This window comes from Phalangium opilio, unplaced genomic scaffold (genome assembly GCF_054372755.1).
Source record: "Phalangium opilio isolate 3A_F unplaced genomic scaffold, DU_Popi_V2 ptg000042l_1, whole genome shotgun sequence".
NCBI classification, from domain to species: Eukaryota; Metazoa; Arthropoda; class Arachnida; order Opiliones; family Phalangiidae; genus Phalangium; species Phalangium opilio.
Genome location: NW_028324166.1, coordinates 7,652,096 through 7,671,730, shown reverse-complemented (window position 1 = coordinate 7,671,730; position 19,635 = coordinate 7,652,096). Strand labels below are relative to the sequence as shown.

At 36.6% G+C, this 19,635-nt stretch overlaps 2 protein-coding genes across 2 annotated transcripts; both read right to left on the bottom strand.

Moving 5' to 3' along the window:
* Positions 1-919: 919 nt before the first annotated feature.
* Positions 920-2,046, bottom strand: LOC149678828 (cytochrome P450 4F12-like). The gene is made up of 5 exons (XM_089835946.1): positions 2,043-2,046; positions 1,768-1,940; positions 1,621-1,687; positions 1,233-1,412; positions 920-1,172 (listed from the first exon to the last, which is right to left on the bottom strand). The coding sequence occupies exons 1-5, from the start codon at positions 2,044-2,046 to the stop codon at positions 1,006-1,008; spliced, it is 591 nt and encodes a 196-aa protein (XP_089692072.1). The 3' UTR covers positions 920-1,005.
* A 6,092-nt stretch (positions 2,047-8,138) lies between these two features.
* Positions 8,139-15,294, bottom strand: LOC149678827 (structure-specific endonuclease subunit slx1-like). The gene is made up of 4 exons (XM_089836764.1): positions 14,991-15,294; positions 14,824-14,875; positions 13,183-13,365; positions 8,139-9,929 (listed from the first exon to the last, which is right to left on the bottom strand). Exons 1-4 carry the CDS (start codon positions 15,155-15,157, stop codon positions 9,582-9,584), a joined length of 750 nt encoding a protein of 249 aa, XP_089692890.1. The 5' UTR covers positions 15,158-15,294; the 3' UTR covers positions 8,139-9,581.
* Between the last annotated feature and the right edge of the window lie 4,341 nt (positions 15,295-19,635).

Sequence of the window (19,635 nt, the reverse complement as noted above, 5' to 3'; positions counted from 1 at the left end):
TTCGAGGACAACATTACTGGTGACAGGTATTTGCACTTCCTGCGCCACGAGTTTAGTGATGCGATTGACGCATTACCATTAGCAGTGATGCGGGACCTGTGGTTCCAGCAGGATGGTGCGCCACCACATTGGGCGGTCAATGTTCGCCAATGGTTAACTGAGCACTTTCCAAACCGTTGGATCGGTAGAGGTGGACCAATTACGTGGCCAGCAAGATCCCCTGACCTAACCCCACTTGATTTCTTCTTATGGGGATATGTTAAGGGGAAGGTGTTTGCAACAGAACCTTTAAACGTAGACGACTTGAAGGCCAGAATTCAAAGCGCAATTGAATCACTCCTCAAATGCTAGAAAACGTAATACAAGGCATGGAAATCGTCTTGAAGAGTGCCTACACACGGTAGGCACATCGAACATTTACGCTGACGGGTTTACCAAACAGCCCTTTAATTTGTAGTGTGATGCCTTAGTTCCTAAGCTTAATCGTAGGTCTTTAACGTTTCAAAGTGCGTATCATTAAACGATATTCACTATAATACTTGTTGCACGTTCTCATTTGCATACAATGACACATGTCACACCCTGTATACGAGCTCGAAAATGTACTGCAGTGAAGTAGTCCGTCAGGGGTTTTGGGGGTTTTCCACAAAGGTAGGTGTTGCTCTGATCTCTTCCACACTGTATATTAGAATAAGGCTGATAGATGGCGAGCGCGAGTTTTGAAAATATAAGCCACTCCCATCAAAACATACAAAGTAGTCGAGGATGAAGGTCTGAGCTCCGTTGTTCTTATTATTAAAATATTGTGTTTATTATACCAAAGAGGATTATACAATAACTCTGAGAAATCATGAAATGGTATCGTTTATTTTAGTTAACAGCCTTATCGTTCAGGATGATGAAAATTATAACGCATTAATTAATGATTTAGCGTGGATCTACTTCGACAATGCAGACTTTTAGCCTTTGTTACTTCAACAAGTGAAATACAATACATAAATATTTTCAATTATTCTGGTTTCTGGGCTCGAAATTGAGGGGCATTTTATGAATTTTTGAGACAACATCATAACCAGGAATAACTTTATATCTCGGTAATAGTGAAGTGATTCGGAAATGGCGAAGTACGTTCGCTAAAAATACTTTCAGTTCCAGCGTGGCGAATGCATGTCCTGAAAAACAGTTGAAATTAAATGAAGTTATTCATGATATAAATAAATATGTTGACGAACCAATGCAATTGCGGGCACCAGCCGCAAATGGGATGTAGGCAAATGGGTGTCTTCCTTCGCTGTTCTCCGGATTGAATCTGTCGGGGTCGAATACTTCTGGATTGGGGAAATGTCTGGGATCGTGATGAACGCCTTGAATCAAAATGCCGCACGTCACACCCTTTTTAACAATTTTTTCGCCTAAAATTGTAAATAGTATTATTTTATCGAGATATTTTGAAATATAAATGAGAGTGGATTAAAGCTAAATGCTCTGTTCTAAATTTTAGACGTAAAACCAATAGAGAAGGATAATTTTAATTACATTTATTTGCAATGACACTTGGGAAAATAGTAAATTATTAATGTTAATTCTATTAAGAAAGAAATTAGTAAGATTAAAACGAACCTATTTGTACGTCTTGAGTGAGCTCGCGAGTAATAAATGGAACTGGAGGACACAGCCTTAGCGATTCCTGCAAAGGGTTAAGTTGGCTTTCAATTAATATGGTAAAACTTGTAATACTGTTGCTTTAGCTATTAAACATTAATTCACCTTCGTGACTTTTTCGAGGTAGGTCAAGTGTTTTAAATCGGCGTATTCGATGTGTCTTTCGATGTCCGTTCCACAGACGGAAGCCAACTCTTGGTAGACCTTTTCTGAATCTCCGGGTAAAGACCAATCATGTACAGGGTAAATGTTGTAACGGTAGCGCTGATGTCGAAACCCTGTAGAAGTCACTTAGTATAACCGTTTTACATTTAAGACCGTGTTGATGTTTATTACCCCTCCAATTATAGTAAAGGCTTCGTCTCGAAATTGTTTATCACTCATCAATTGGGGTTTTTCTCGAGCATTTGTAGAATGATATTCATAAAGTTTACGCTTCGAACGTTATCGTCGGGCTTTTTCATATTCGCCTTCATTTTCGTTAACTCCGTCTACAAATGAGTTGGTAGTTTGGTTCGGAATGTGTCAAGTCCCAATTTCAAAAGAGGTTTATATACTTACTTGGAACGTCTCGTTTAATTCTTCAACTGCATTTACGGTTTCTTTTCCCTTTGCTGTCAATTTGAATAATATCTCCGATATCAACCATGGTCGAATTAACCGGTAACTGAAACTTTCTTCGCATCTAATATTAAAAAAATTTAATTTAAGTCATAGTAATATTAAGCTTTGAACTACCGAACTTTTCCCGCCTTAAAAATATATTTATCTCGCTGGTTCTAATACATAGTTTACCGACTATTAGGATTCATACCATGTACCTAGGGAGACCAGGCTTCAGGTATTACACTAGGAGGCGAGTCTAAAGCCAGGCCTCCTTGTGTAAATGGTATGAATCCTCCTAGTCTGTAAACTATGCATGCTATAGGTAACTGATGTTTTTTACAATAGTTTTTCTTCCTACGCACTAAAATCTATAACTTATTTTCTACCGTATCTATTTTTAAAGCTAAAATATAATCATATGTTTACAAACGAAAAGACTTTAGTGGAGTGGTAACTTTGAAGCCTCATGTAAAGTCTTTGGAACCACATACTGGATGGTCCGTTTTAACTTTACAACAATCACGCGATACTGGGGCACGAGGCTATTAAACTCGTATCCGCTTTTCTAACGTGTTTATTTGCTACGTCCGACCTTCCTCTGACATTGATCTTACATACGCTAATTAAAGTCATGGAAGAACACTAAACACAACATCGTTGGTTTTTTAGTAAAACAAAACTTCTTGAAGATACTAGTTCACAGCTTTCATATACCATAAGAGAATTTTTTTACCCCTTCATAACCTTTTATTTTTTAACCTTAACTTTTTTATCCTTTACTTCTTAGGAATGATTGTTTAATGAAGGTCTTCGGAAATTTTCAAAAACATTTTTTACCTATCCGCGACCTCGGCTTGACCGCTCTACTTCTATAGCTAATATAATATAATAACAGTCGACGGGATCACGAGGCTGAACTTATATTTATTTTGCAGTACTAAAAGCGCCACCAAGCGGGAAAACACGACGAACTAAATTAGTTAAAAAAATTTCTCGCTTCGCTACACGCATGGGCCTAGTTCATTTCGGAGGCTCCGTTTTATTATTATTATTATCATGAGTAGATGATCTGATCTGTTGTAAGATTATTCTACTGTGTGTTATTATTTATGGTGAAAACGTTTAAGAATTTTTCTAAGTATTATAAATTTCTTAACTAATGCTGCATACTAAGTTGCTCTAATAGTATTAAAATAAATGATATAAATAGTTTGCTAGACGAACTGTACATAACGCATAGGTGCTTAATTTAAAGTTGATCAAGATTATTTTGGAATCTTGGCGATTTTCTCCGTGATTTCGTCAGATTTTGCGATTTTCTCCGTGATTTCAACGGATTTTGCGATATTTCACATGATTTCGTCGGATTTTGTGATTTTTATTTTGGATTTCTTTGCTGATTTTGTAATTTCGCTTCTGATTTTGTGATTTTGTAACGGCCGGCTACTTCACTCGCCGTATAGGCGCTAAAAGCCACGCGTCTCCTTACTCTCCAACCCTCTATGCCTTTAGGGTGTCCTATTGTCATCTTAGCTGGGGTGGTCCTCGAGACCCTGACCTCCCGGACTAGGATGTCAATAGGCACTAATTGGAGTTTCCAAGAATCTACCCAAATTTATGGCTTGATGACTTGGCGGAGAGATGTTAAGAAACTCTCTCCGAATGATTTTATGACGGGGTTGACTTGGGGGATTCTGTTGCTACCAGTAATAAAATATCAGTTCTATTTCTACCCTCAAAACGAAGAGTCATTTTTTTAACATTTCCTACATTCGCTACTTAAAATCGCGCTCGAAGAGAGACTTGTAACGTTACATATCCGGCAATGTTACAATTTCTTTATTAATTTTGTGATTTAATAATTTTGAGACTTATTTATTAATTTTGTGATTTCTTTATTAATTTTGTGATTTCTTTATTAATTTTGTGATTTATTTATTAATTTTGTGATTTATTTATTAATTTTGTGATTTAGTTCCTAATTTTGTGATTTCGTAACTGATTTCGAATTTTTTACGGGATTTCGAAATGAGCAAAAATACGTTTGATTTCATTCCGGATTAATGATTTTGATATTGATTTCGGGTTTCTAAAGTTGGATTTCGCGGGTAGCGTACGGGATTTCGTGAATAACCAGCGACCACTCGAATTAAATGCACTTTGAAGTTCAAGGTTATAAAATATTTCTCGTACAGCAAAAGCATAATGTAAATTTGCATTGGACGTTTGGAGAAATGCATGTAGATTTAATAATGTTTAATTATATTTTCTTGTATTATACCACTAGGAAAACACCTGTGCTTCACGACTGATAGTTGGCCTATACTACGTTTTCCTTAATCATCATGCCTTTGTCCCTAGTAGGACCGAACCATATTTTTGAAATAAAAACAGAAATAAATCTTCTATTTCGTCAAATTGGTGAAATTATAGATTTTTTAATCATCACAAAGTCTATTTTACCCTTAGCCAATAATGAAATATTAATGAACTCCTGTCGTAATTCTCACATAGTTAAATTGAGTACCATTTTGAGGAGAGTGGAGTTTCATGTGAAATAGAACACTTAACTTTTAAGCACGCTAAAAGATACTTAATTTCGCACGTAAACTCTAAACAAACCTTTAATCGTTTCCCATATTTTCAATCTTGAAAAGGGCGGTATTCTACCATTAAATACTCCCTCTTTTATGGGATATATTTTGCTTCAAAGTTGTAAATTGAGTATAGAATTCGGTGTTGATTTATTTCGTGATAGAAACAATTTTTCATTAGTTTCAAAGCTTTCCCTTTCAAATATTATGTGAGCTTAGTTGCAAAACTCAGTCCATGCGTGCTTAGTTCTGTTACCATACCTGACATACAACAATAAGTGTGCCACTCGATCAATCAAAACGTTAATTGATGTGAGTTTCCGGTAAAACATGATTTTCGCCGACCAGCTTTTAATCTTCAAACCTATCGCTGAAGCAACCCTTAGTCCGTATAAACTCTAAGAAGTAATGCGTTTTCGTAGTGGTTCGAAACTTGGTAATTTTACTTTTTCACCCAAAGCACGTATCTATCATATGAAAGAAAACCGTAAATTTTTGAGAACATTACGATTACGATAAAGTGACGTGTCATACTTATTTTCCCTATAATATATAATGTTACTTCTATGAAAATATTCGGGCTTCAGCTACGTTTTAGTTTAAGATAGTTCCCATCAACCTAAAGCCGCGGAAAACGGACGCGGGTGCTTGAATCTAGTTCAGCCGTCTACCGCCGCGGGCGTCTCACGTTTTGGAGGGAAAATTCAGAAACCGCTACCAGAGGGCCTACTGTTTGTGTGTTATCAAGAATATTCACTTTCGCCAAGTGAAGAATTTGGTTAGCTCAGTACATCTAGTCTCATTTTACTTGTGATCTATCTAATATAATCTATATCTATATAAATCAAAGTCCTGACTGACAGACTGACTGATATTCAACGCCCAGCCCAAACCGCTTGCCCTAGAAGGCTGAAAATTTGCAGGAACGTTACTCATGAGTAGTAGGCGCGTACTAAGAAAGGTTTTTCCAATCCGCCGCCATCTTAAAAAATGGCGCCCAGAAATGTAAAAAATATTCTCTATGCAATTTAGTACGCGCGTTTCAACCGATTTCACAAATATTTAGTACACTGGTTTGCTTTAACCTTAAGACGGGCTGAATGGTCTTTCGGGTTAGATTTTTCGCCATCTTTTAAAATGGCGCCCAGAAATGTAAGAAAATATTTTCTATGCAATAAAGTCCGCGCGTTTCAACCGATTTGACAAATATTCAGTACAATGGTTTCCTTTAACCTATAGACGGGCTGAAAGGTCTTTTGGGTTCGATTTGTTGCCATCTTTTAAAATGGCGGCCAAAAACTTAAAAACCCTTCATTATGGAATAATGTCCGCGTGAAAAGTAATAAAAAATATCCCGACGCGCTGACGGACTGTGCCGAGTGCCTTCGCTCCTAGGGTGCTACAAAAATATTAGTCATCAGTAAAATCTACACATTATTTATATCATTTTAGATGGAAGTTCTTATTACACGCGAGCGACGCCGCGGGTAACGGCTAGTCTGATATATTTTCGAGTTTTCTTTATAAAATTGAACGTAATATTTGATATCCATTTTGTCATTTTTAATGTTACTACTAGACTGCCAATGAAAATGTTAATCACAAATTGCTAGAAGTGAAAGTTACCTTTTTGTACACACAGCTTGACATTTGTTTATACCCAACCTCTCAGCTCTACAGTCAGTTTTGTCAAGCGTTATAAACAAACCCTACGAAATATGTTACTAAAGCCTCGCTGCTCACTCTCAAAACTAAAGCCCAAGAGTAATTCTATCAATATTTGACTTTAGGTTAATGTCAGAATTCTCATAGTTCGTCTGAAGAATGAAGGTGCTAACATTGGGCTTTATCCAGGTATGAAAAATAATTTTATTTCTAAACCATCACCATTGTAATCCTGTTCATTAAAACCAATACAACCATGAATACATATCCGTATGGAATACATAGGTTTGTTCAACTTGTAATCTTCAACTAGCCATTTTTGAACCTTCCTGCTTGTATTAAAGGGAAGGAGATGTAGAAACTGTCACCCTTGACGTCATGCTTAATGCATTTTAACTTATAAACCACGTGACATTGACATAGCTGGCAACCTGCACCGTCACTCGCTCAACCTATGAGTGCCGAACCCTAATGTCAACAAATTATCTTTGCGTGTGCTCTCGGGTACACTGAACGAGTAGACCTGCAGGGTTGACGGTTGTCAACAGTCACGGCTGGCACGGCTATGAGCCTCCTGTTCAAACAGCGTTGGTTCAAACTTGGGATAAAAACTTCCACCACTGGACCAATGTAGTTTTTATCTACGCCTCACCCAAATCTTACCCAGAGGTTACACGGGGTATAGCAGATAAATATTCATTGTTGCATAGATTCTATAAGCCTTTAATCGCCTTTCTTCATTTGTTTTTTATGGGGGTGGGGTGGCGTGTTCGACGTCTTACTAGAGGGGTGAAGATGCAAGACCAACACCTACCTCTTTTCACAAGATGTTAGAATGCAGTCAGTTGTGGAGAGTTAATGTCAAGCTAAAGCCAACTTGGGAAGGGGGGAGGGGTTTTTCATATGCCTTTAGTTTCTGCTCATTTCCAAGCAAGTGTTTCAAATAAAAAATTTCAAGACTTTACAAACCGAAAGACAACATTTCAAAGATTACAACAAAATTGTGAAAACTACATTAAGTTAAATGACATTAAATTTAAAGTTACTAATTCCAATATATCTTGTCTTTCCGTCGTTTAAATTGCATAAAATTTTGCATACACGCGCATTTACACCAACGCTAGTGGTTAATCGAGACAGTTTTGGAAAATGTCAATTATTTAACTAATTAAGTCACTAATTAAATTAATCTATTCGCTTAATTAGTTACATAATTGACATTTTGCAAAAGTGTCTCGATTAACCACTAGCGTAGGTGTAAATGCGCGTGCATGCAAAATTTTATGCAATTTAAACGACGGAAAGACAAGATATATTGGAATTAGTAACTTTTTCTAAAATTGAATCAATCCGTCAACCATAATCTAAGTTCCTTAACCATAGTTTCAAGTCAGTTTATCAAAATAGTTTCAAGTTTTTAATTTCTTACGCCAAGTTGCTCCTCTTCCATATTCTTCTTAAGGGTTCAGGTTTCTTTCTCCTTCTTCTCGATTTAAGGATTAATTATTATTATTTTTTCCTTTTCTGCGATTTAAGGGTTAATTATTTTCTATTTTTTTTGTTTTAATATTTCGCGCACTCGCGCTCCTTCTCTTCTTGCCTCCGAGTTTCTCCAAAAAATTAAGGATTCAAATTGATGAAAAATAAAGGTATCAAAATGAATAAAATAAAATCTCCGATTCTCTTCCGAAAAATTAAGGATTCAAATTGATGAAAAATAAAGGTATCAAAATGAATAAAATAAAATCTCCGATTCTCTTCCGAAAAATTAAGGATTCAAATTGATGAAAAATAATCAGGTGTACAAAACCGCAGAAATCAATTACTTGATTTCTAGAATTCTTAGAAAATCATCGGTAATCAAAATCATTCTTGTGGGTAATCAGAAATATCCGATAATCACTGGAAATTACGTGAAATCTTGAGAAAATCAGAAATAATCACGTGATTTACTAGTATTCTTTTGTAATCGCCTCGGTAATCACATGCTTCGTAAAATAATCACACATAATCGAGGAATTCCAAACCCAAAATATAAATCATAATCAGTTGAAATAGAAATAATCACAGCATTCATCGGAATTCACGAAGAATCCAGTGGTAATCACGTCATTCACCAAAAAATCACCGGAATTCAAACAGGAATCACAAGTAATCTGCGACAATAACCGGAAATCAGTGAAAAGATTATGGAAATCACCCAAAGAAAGGTCATCACAGAAATCGAGGAATTCGTTCAGAAATCATCGGAATTCACATAAAAATTCAGAAATCAGTAATCAGGTGTACAATATTTTGGGGAATGACTAGCCCCTCGCCAATAAAAAAAAATCCACTAGCATAAACAAACTTAAAAAAAAAAAAAAAAAAAAAAATTATAAAATAAAATAGATTTAAAAAAAAATGAAAAATAAATATTAAACATTAAAAATTTTTTTAAAAAAAAACCAGTAATTTATCAGAAAATTGCAATTTAAATTTAGACAAAAATTAAATATCAGTTTCGTAAGTAATTTAAGTACAGTATCTTATGATGAAACAAAAACTATGTATTTTGCATTTAAGGTTAACACATAAAAGGATTTGTCAATGAAATATTAGCTTTAAAGTAAGGTGTGCGACTCCAAGAGAATTGAATTTTACACACCAACGCCATCTGCTTTATAATGTAACATAACACCATAAGATTGTAACTGGTAACAAACTGGAGCTTGTCATGAAGTGACGTAGGTCATAGATTCTCATAAAGCGACGCCTGGTGAGGCGCTGCCAAGGTCTTACTACACACTAAATAGTAAGTAAGATGGACTGCAAAACCGCATGTGGTCAATTCTCGAACTAGCTCGAGCTGTAAGTCTCTAGCATTATGAAGTATTGGAAAAGTAATGGAACATATCTTATGTTAACATGTTTCAATACATCTTTTCACTTTTGAAATTTTCCTTTATTTGAGTGAGAATGTTTTTTTAAAAAATAAATAAATTGCGAATATCATGCTTTTCAATTCTAACCTCTTTGTTATTTAAGAACAGTGTGTTAAATTCAACACCCAGTTCATGAAGCTTGACCTTCCAAATTTTTATAACAACCATTTTTGAGTCTTATAATTTCCCCCCATAATAATTCAAGGTGGCATTTCGGACATTCAACAATTAAGGGCAAAATAAAGTCTTTTTCATTTTGCTCAGACGATTTACGGTGTTTTCTTAAACATAAGATATGGAATTTCGCTTCGCACGTCATATTCAAGCATTCTAGTTTATGATCCCACTGAATCTGTTCCGCGCAAATGAAACATTTCGGAGACTTTTGACAAGACGCTTCTTCATTCGTAGGTTTCACTTTGACACATTGGACTGGCCCTTGCGTGATTGGCATATGAAGTGGCGGAGTTTTATCCACCTATTATAAAATAAATTACAATTACAACTTTATAATATGCATTATTCCTATACCGTGAAAAAAAGCTTTTCTAATTAACTCTATGGGAGTTACCAATACCAAAATGTGTCTCTGTTAAGGTCTTACTAAGCCTTTGATAACTACTTTGTAAGCATTGCTTTGAAACGAATGTAAAACATAATCCCCCCCTGGACATAATCCCCCCATTTGAGAAGAAAAGGACATAATCCCCTCAGGTAGGAGACAAAATCCCCCGGACAATTTCCCCCCGAATGGATGCCGAAGACAAAATACCCCCAGCCCCGGGACAAATTCCACCCAAACTGTTGTAACCACGCTTGCGAGATTACTAAACTCGCCCCACGTGGCCATAAAAGCCTTGGCTAATACTAAGAGTAACTACACTGTTCCTTAGGTTCAATCATACTTTATTAAACTAACTAATTAAATAATAATTAAATACCGACTTGTATTTAATACAATTAAAGAACTTAAACATAATTACTATTTAATGATGAAGTCCATACTTGGGCGAAGACGCCCTATGCTCGAGCATACTACTACGTCTTAGTAGTAAAGAAGAACTGACTTAATGTCATAAGCAGACGATGCTTATATAGTACGGGGAAAGGTCAGAGGTAACGCTGTGTGTTAATCCTCTATGTAACCGCACACCCCTGGAGTAGAAACCCAGGAGGTCCCTTGATTATTACGGGAGGTTACACTGTGTTCTTCGGAAGAAAATAAATGTAAAAAATAATATTTTGGAAAAGGCGTACCATTGTTACAATATTTCCAAAATATTACGAACCGAACCGAACCCAACCCAACCGAACCTAACCTAACCTAACAAAACCTAACCTAAACCTAACCTAACCTAAACCTAACCTAAACCTAACCTAACCTAAACCTAACCTAACAAAACCTAACCAAACCAAACCTAACATAACCTAAGTTAACCGGAGAATTTTGTCTAGAGCGTAGGGGAATTTTGACTAGAGAGTAGGGGGATTTTGACTAGAGAGTAGGGGGATTTTGTCTACAGAGTGGGGGGATTTTGTCTTGATAGTGGGGGGATTTTGTACTCTTAACTTGGATGGGGGGAAAATGACCAGGGATTTTGTCTTGAGAGAGAGGGGATTTTGTACGTTTATAAAAATGGGGGATTATGACCGGGGGTCTTTTGTCTTGGGGGTATTTAGTCCGTATACCCTTTGGAACATTTGCGATGTTTGACCAGTAGAGTCGAAGCTTAACATAACATTATACCAAAAGTGGATGAGAGAAAAAGTATGAAAATGGCCAAAAGTCGCGAGTCATCAGAGTTTCGCCGTAGTTGACCGTTTTATTGGCGTAGCTATACTGGGCCTGTTCACACCCTTAAAGTAGGTCTTATGTAAGTTGTGTTAATTCGCGGTTACGCGGTTACCGTCGTCTGCTATTGTGTACGCTAGAACTTCCCCGATTTGTGTTTGTAGTCAGGACAGAGTAGCTGATAATGTTTTAAAAGTTATTTGAAGGTATAATATGGATTTAAGCAAAGAGAATATACCAAGAGGAGCAGAAACTTTGTAAATAGGGACCAGCTCTGAATTTGGAGAAACTAGTTCCGGTTGTTCACGTGACCGTGTTGTCTACTTAAAAATTACGTTTTGTACATCAACGGCCAACCCAGAGATCAACCCTTTGCCACCTTCAAAAATAAGCAGTCGACATAATTTAACCAATGAAAGGCATCGCTTCTTAGCCAATCAACAAAAACCGGATCTAGTTACTCCAAAACCGTGGCTGGGCTATTCAAAAGCCTTGTGAAAGGCTAAACTTTCTGCTCCTCTTGGTATATTCTCTTTGATTTAAGTAAGGTTATCGAAGCAATAGAAGAGCACATAAAACTAGATACGTTAAAAACAAATCTCGGTAATTAAAGGGACTGCAAAGAAGTCATCGGCGGGTGGGTAAAAATTATTTGAAATACGTCACAGACATCACGTGATGCCAAGATACAAAGACTCCTCATGGAGTGGAACTAGACATCTAGTCCTTGTTTTTCGCGAGATTGCAGCGCCAATTCCATGAAGTGGTGGTTTTCGAAATAAAACGAACTAAGGTTCTTTGAACCACGCCTCTCCTTGGTCACGTGCCTCTGACGTATTTCAAATAATTTTTACCCACCCGTCGATGCCTTCTTTACAGTCCCTTTAAGCTATAGCACGAGCAGCATGCGTCGTGATGCGCGTGATCGAGTGGGTTATGGTTAAACCAAGGAGCATAAATGTCTGAACTACTTTCATCCGCGAGTTTGCAAGTCCATCAGTCACTAGTAGGCTAAATAGTTATTGGCGAAACTTTGATGTCCGCGTTTTTCAACACAGGCTCTATGGCCATTGTCATACTTTCCCTCTCATCCACATTTGATTATACTTTAAACAAACGGCCTTTTTCTAAATATAAAAGGAAAAATAAAACAAATGATCTCTTATTACAAAGTAATTTGCATTTAATTAGTCTTAAAAACGAGGACAACTGTGCAGCCATTGGTTTAGTGGCGTCTGCAAGTCCGAACCATAACCTTACCCTTACCTCTCTCAGCCTGTGAGAATTCAACCAATCCCGTATGGGTAAGAGGTTCGGTTTAGCAGACGCCACTAAACCAATGGCGGCACAGTATTTCTCGTTTTTAAGACTAATTAAATGCCGATAAAGTAATTTGCATTTAATTAGTCTTAAAAACGAGGACAACTGCGCAGCCATTGGTTTAGTGGCGTCTGCTATATCGAACCATGACCTTACCCTTACCTCTCTCAGCCTGTGAGAATTCAACCAATCCCGTAAGGATAAGAAGTTCGGTTTAGCAGACGCCACTAAACGTACCAACGGCGGCACAGTAGCCCTTGATTGTTTTTAAGACTAATTAAATGCCAATTATTTTGTAATAAGAGATAATTCTAATTAATATTTAGAAAAAGACCAATCTTTTAAGGGATAATGTTATGTTAGGTGAACTTTTCTTTTAAAACAAGTTTGTGGTTTAGTTTAAACAAATGCCACTAGATGCTCGCACAGTGGAGGGGTGGAGTTGACTGTCCACTAAGCTTAGCAAAGGGTAGATTTAACTCTGCCGACTTCTGGAAGGTTCCTGTCTTTTGCAAGGTAAAACCGGTGCCCAGAAGACTGGCCACAGTGTTAGGGGCACTCTCTCATTCAGGATGGGGTATGTATAGAAATAGCCATGAAACAAAAAAATATAACTTACACGGAATTGAATCCTGTGAGCTTCTGAGAACCACCTAACAGTTAAAGGTAACCTTCTCCAGGGAGCTGTCGAAAGCATCTCTTCCAGAACAATTATGGCATTTTTCAGAGTTTGGGTTCTCGGCAATTTCGGTATATGTTTCAGCCTTCGAGATTTTGCAGGATGTTGCCACGCCCACTCAAACTGTGTACCAAGAAATAATTGTTGATTGGTTTAGTAATAAAGGCAAACCACTGATCTATATCCATTGAGCTTCATATAGTCTTGTTCAAGAGCTTTACAGCGCAAATTGGGAAATATACAGTTTTAATGTGAAGCAAACGGTCTCAATGTGAAACAAACGGCCAAAATGTGAAACAAACGGTAACAATGTGAAACAAACGGTAACAATGTGAGACAAACGCTAACAATGTGAGACAAACGCTAACAATGTGAAACAAACGGTAACAATGTGAAACAAACGGTAACAATGTGAAACAAACTGCCCCAAATTTGAGACAAATGGTTTTCAATGTGAAACAAACGGTAACAATGTGAAATAAACGGTAACAATGTGAAGTAAACGGTCTCAATGTGAAACAAACGCTAACAATGTGAGACAAACGCTAGCAATGTGAGACAAACGCTAACAATGTGAGACAAACGCTAACAATGTGAGACAAACGCTAACAATGTGAAATACACGGTAACAATGTGAAATACACGGTAACAATGTGAAATACATGGTAACAATGTGAAATACACGGTAACAATGTGAAATAAACGGTAACAATGTGAAATAAACGGTAACAATGTGAAATAAACGGTAACAATGTGAAATAAACGGTAACAATGTGAAATAAACGGTAACAATGTGAAACAAACGGTAACAATGTGAAACAAACGGCCCCAATGTGAAACAAACGGCCCCAATGTGAAGCAAACGGTAACAATGTGAAATGTCATAGAAAGAGAACTGCTGTGATATCACACTCTACTATGTCTGACTCTGGTCTATTTGTGGCAGTCATAAAATTTGCGAATACGCAAAAGAAAGAGAATGACATGGACTGACAACCATTTTTTAATCAATTAAGAACTATAAAAAATGAGGAAAACCATTAATAAAACTAATCTAAAGCTTTCTGATAATTTTATTTCAATATTAAAAGATTCAAAGCTAATGTGATATGTGATATGAATAACTCTAATATTTTCATGTCAGAGAACTATTAAGCAACCACCACGAAACCATATAAGCTTTCAGAAAACATGCTTAACATTTCAACTAATTAAAACTTTGAGTAAAATTAACGTAAAACATTTGGTAAGAAAAGTAAGATTTGTTAACGATTTCTTTTTATAGATCTAAATTAATAATTAGTTATTGTCTGGCCATTCCATTCTCCTTCCTAAGACTAAATGCAATTAAAATTTTTGGCAAACTGCAAGTGACAGCACTGACTTAACTGACCATGTAAATAGCAACACTTAAAAATGGCAACACTTAATCCTCATATTTAATTAGGTTACCCACCCTAAACTTCAATCTTTAAACACAAATCACTATGTCCAAATTTAGCTAACTTCCAGAAGTAGTTCATTAAGGAAATACAAATAAGCCCTTTAATATGAAGCTCAAAGGGTTAGCTTGTTCCTTACCCTAAGGGCAGATACGTCATTTGGAAACCCATGAATAATCATGACCATGGTCCTAAAATTTTTATTCCATATTTTAGGGGTAAGTCTTGTAATTAACTAATTAACTAAACCAGTGGAAGGGCACCCAGATTTAAGGTAACCCTCTTAATTTTCCTTTCATATCTTACCATGGACCATGCTTACTGGTCTTCCATGCACCACCTTTGAGTATGCCCCCGTTATGCTGTTTAATTCTCCTATTTGGGTCCACAGTGTATCCGATGTATGTTCGGTTCTTAAATTTTGGATTTTCACTAACTAATAGATAAACACCGTAAAATTCTTCAACTTCCATATTGAATAACTTTTTCTCTTTCTGTAATCCTTAAAAAATTACCCTCAAACTGCCAACACCGAACAACTTTATATCATTTCAATATAACACCGATTACTGCATAGCAGCCCGTCCTAACTCCAAAGCACAACCTAAAGCAGACGACATAATTGACGGTCTTTACGACCAGAGAGAATTTATAATAGGGAGTGGAAGCTCTTGCCCTTGACAGTGCTAAATACAATGTAGCTCAAATAAGTCGGCTGCGACGCTAAAACTGGCCAGGTAAATTTCCGGACACATGACTCTCCTTTAATTTTAAAGTTTGCCCTCAATCACTGTTGGCTGTACAATTACCCACTAAGGGTTCGCGATTTCGAGTGCGACTGGCGCCATTTGGAGTTATTTTCATAGGCGTAGAGTTTCGTAAATGTTTGGTGGGGCCCGGCCCAACCGGCCTGGACCAATACATATAGCATCATGCATGATGCATGCATATGATGTATATAAATTCCTAACGAATATTAAGTACTAAATTTATATTTACTACATTATACAGTATAGTATATTTATTAAGTATATCCATGTACTATGTTTTCCTCTAAAGATAATCTAGGCCGTTTTAAAACAAATTTATCCGTATTTGCGCATTACAATTCGAATGTAAAAATCCTCACAATAATTTCGAGACCACATTCAAAACTCGGGAAAATCACCAAATTAGGAAACTATGAGAGCGACTTAACCCATAAGACTAATTTATCCTTGTGCTTCGAAAAACATTTTGAAAATTGTTTATCTACTCTATGGAGTTTTACCAGCGCCGCGCATTACCAGGGATACTAGATGTTTAAAGAGGGATTATAAGCTTGACCCTTTCACGTACGTTCAGACGAGAATGTGGCAGAGGGTTTTTTAACGGGGATCTATAACGCGCGCTTGGAGAATATCGTGTAGCTCCTCCAGGCACAATGACACATGTTACGTACTTCATGTGTAAAGCCTAATCGGCTTCTGACTATACTAGACTAGAGCATGCTAAAACGGGTTATTTTCAGAAGATCAGTTGCACTTTTCAATCCCGTCCCTCATTCCTTCCATTACTTGTGTCAACGGTCAACGAAATTGTTGTAGTATCTAAATTTAGTTGACGTGAAAACCATGAAAACCAGCCAATCTGGTTAGGATGGGCTGCCAGCCGCTGCTGCCTTGACCGGTCAACTCACTTTTTCAACGAAATGGAAAAAAAATCTCTTAGAAACTACACTTTTTAGCCACATCGTACGATGTACATCTACGATGTGGACATTAGTATGACCTGCCCTGTTGGCGGTGACGTTGTAGGAGTATCTCTGTACTGCCTTATTTGTACTGCCCTTGGCAGTATAAAATTTTTCATTCCTCATTGAAGGGAGAGTCAATGAGAGCTGATGGGAGAGGATTGTGGTGAGGTTATATTTTTCGTTCGTCATTGAACTAAGAGTTAATATGAGAGGATTAAGCATTGCATTAAATTGTACTAGTAAGGCTATGCATTGTTTGTTTCACATTTGCTCTATGTTTCAAGCGAGAGAGAGAGGATTATGATATAGCCTTAAAATGGAAGTTTTAATACTCCCTTTAAAATTCCTATCACCCGTCGACAAGTATTTCACGCTTTCAATCCCACTCCCCTATTTCAACATTCAAAGAAATCGTGAAGAATTTTAAAAGCAAAAGCTTCTCGGAACCGGGTTATTACAATTATAACATAAGTTAATTTCAAGCTTTCTGTTTATGTCGCACTATTTCAATTAAAACATAAGTGAATTTATTGAAGTTAGAATAGTTAAGTAGATAACAATGTGGCTACTATTATGGCCCAGCCATTGGGTCGTCTTGATTCCATTTTACAGAACAAAATAAAACTTTTCTGCTCGGAAAACACTGCTCTGTAGTGGTTTTAATGGTTTTTTGCAGTTGGTTAAACGCAAAAATTATTTTTATGAAGTCACTATCTTCATGATTTCGGTATTATGGATGAAAAATTTTTGGAGGGGCCCATGGCCACTTCTAAAATTTTTGGAGGGGCTCGGGCCCCACGGGCCTATAGAACTCTACGCCTATGGTTATTTTCCCTAAAAAGGTAGTGTCTATCTCCCTTAGACCCTCCCGCAACATTCTAGACCCACCCTAGCGGGAAGGGCCACAAAAAAATAGTACCGGAAATAAACCTTGCCAGTTTAGTTGATCACGTGATTTTTGAGCTACATAATATTCCTCAGTTTCTTCTCCCCATGATAAATTCTCTGTTACGACCAAGCTTCGAAACAAGTAATTTTTCCAAACTGGTCATTAAAGAGCAGGGTGGGAAATAAGGAATTTTTTAATTTAAACAGATTTCCAACATCTTGAAATTTCTGAAATCTTCGGTGAAATTTTGAAATCTTGGTTGATTTTTGAAATCTTGAAATTTTGGGAAATCTTAGTTGAAATCTTGAAATTTTGGGAAATCTTAGTTGAAATCTTGAAATCTTTGGAAATCTTAGTTGAAATCTTTGGAAATATGATTTAAAATCTTCGAGAATTTTAGTTGAAATTCGGAAATTTTATGATCTCTTGATTGAAATTTCTGGAAATTATAAAACTACCATGGAAATTTTTCGAAATCTGTTGAAATCATAAAACTTCTATGGAAATTTTGAAATCTCTGTTGAGATAATGAAATTTTTCCAACTTTGTTTGAAATCTTCCGAAATTTTGGTGAAATTTTTTGAAATTGTAAAGATTTCTGAAAACTTTCAAATCTTTAGAAATCATTAGGAATTTTTTGAAATCTGAAATCGAGTGTACAGATTTTTTTGAAAGTGATCACCTCCTCGTTTATAAGTCGACGAATAATGTTTTCAAACAATCATTGTCAGGAGATTACCCAAGTATTTTTATACAAATCTGCTACAAATAAATGGTCACGAATTGGTGAAGTGAGACTCTATGTCAGTAGCACTTTTTTGGAAGGAACCCCAATTTCAGCAGTCAATGAAGGCACGGACGAAAGGAGAATGCCATTAAGTCCATGTCTTATCACATATATTCCATGCCGTATAGTCCTTGGAATGAGAGAGTCCATGTACGAGACGAAAAGAGCAACATCAAGAAACTATTTAATTCCAGAACATTTAAATTTATCTGATATTAATTTCATTCAAAAATATTAAAACACTTAGCTTAATTTATTATTTTTGGTAACTGAAATTTTCGATTTAAATACTTAATGGAATGGTTCACCCATAAACTTCTTTTGTCTCTTAGCGTCAATAGTACTTTTATAAAGTATTCATGTTTATTCTTCCGTCGGACTTGGTAGAGATAAAGAATGGACCTAAGAGTATTTTAGTATCGGGCCCCCAAAAAGGGATTGCAATCATAGGATACAAAAAACATCACATATTCACAGCTGGGAATTGTGGCGCATTCCTGTAACACCGCTTCTGGGGAGCTGAGTTAGAGGATCGCTCTGCTAATTAAAGGGTTACTTAAGACCATTTCACTATGGTGTTTATATCCGCACCACTGTCAGCTCTCCGATTTCCACTACCAAGCCCCGAAGCGGAAGGGAAGAACCCTGATTAATCATATAAAAGTAATGCTAATCTCAGATTTTCAACCATAGGCAAGTCCTTAAAAGGTTTCGTACGGGGGTGTCCTTCAATCTTCCCCAAGTAAAATGGCGAAAGTGGTGGCTGAAGTGGAACACAGAAAAAAGAGTGGTGGCAGTGACCTGGCGAGCGAGACCCTAATTTTTTTCTTTCAGTCAAAAAATTAACTTCATCAAAGATTTTCTATGTGCAATAGAATTTTTTGAAATCTTGAAATTTTTGGAAATCTTAGTTGAAATCTTGAAATCTTTGAAAATCTTAGTTGAAATCTTGAAATCTTTGGAAATATGACTTGTAATCTTGAAATCTTTGGAAATATGACTTGAAATCTTCGAGAATTTTAGTTGAAATTCGGAAATATTACGAAATCTTGGTAAAAATTTCTAGAAATCATAAAACTACTATTGAATTTTTTAGAAAACTGTTAATTTATTATTTTTGGTAACTGAAAATTTCGATTTAAGTACTTAAGTATTCTTGTTTATTCTTCCGCCGGACTTGGTAGAGATAAAGAATGGACCTAAGAGTATTTTAGTATCGGACGCCCAAAAAAGGGATTGCAATCATAGGATGCAAAATACACCATGTATAGACAGCTGGGAATGGTGGCGCATTCCTGTAACCCCGCTTCTGGGGAGCTGAGTTAGAGGATCGCTATGCTAATTAAAGGGTTACGTAAGACCATTTCGCTCCGGTTTTATATCCGCACCACTGTCAGCTCTCCGATTTCCACTACCAAGCCCCGAAGCGGAAGCGAAGAACCCTGATTAATCATATAAAAGTAATGCTAATCTCAGATTTTCAAGCATAGGCAAGTCCTTAAAAGGTTTCGTACGGGCAAGTCCCACAATCTTCCCCAAG

Coding starts and splice junctions, on each gene's coding strand:
- LOC149678828 (XM_089835946.1), bottom strand. Junction 1,688..1,767: donor ACCTCGAAAAAGTCACGAAG/GTGAATTAATGT, acceptor AACCCTTTGCAG/GAATCGCTAAGGCTGTGTCC. Junction 1,173..1,232: donor TGGTGCCCGCAATTGCATTG/GTTCGTCAACAT, acceptor ACTGTTTTTCAG/GACATGCATTCGCCACGCTG.
- LOC149678827 (XM_089836764.1), bottom strand. CDS start 15,157: ATGGAAGTTGAAGAATTTTACGGTGTTTATCTATTAGTTAGTGAAAAT. Junction 14,876..14,990: donor ACCAGTAAGCATGGTCCATG/GTAAGATATGAA, acceptor TAAAAATTTTAG/GACCATGGTCATGATTATTC. Junction 9,930..13,182: donor CTCACAGGATTCAATTCCGT/GTAAGTTATATT, acceptor ATTTTATAATAG/GTGGATAAAACTCCGCCACT.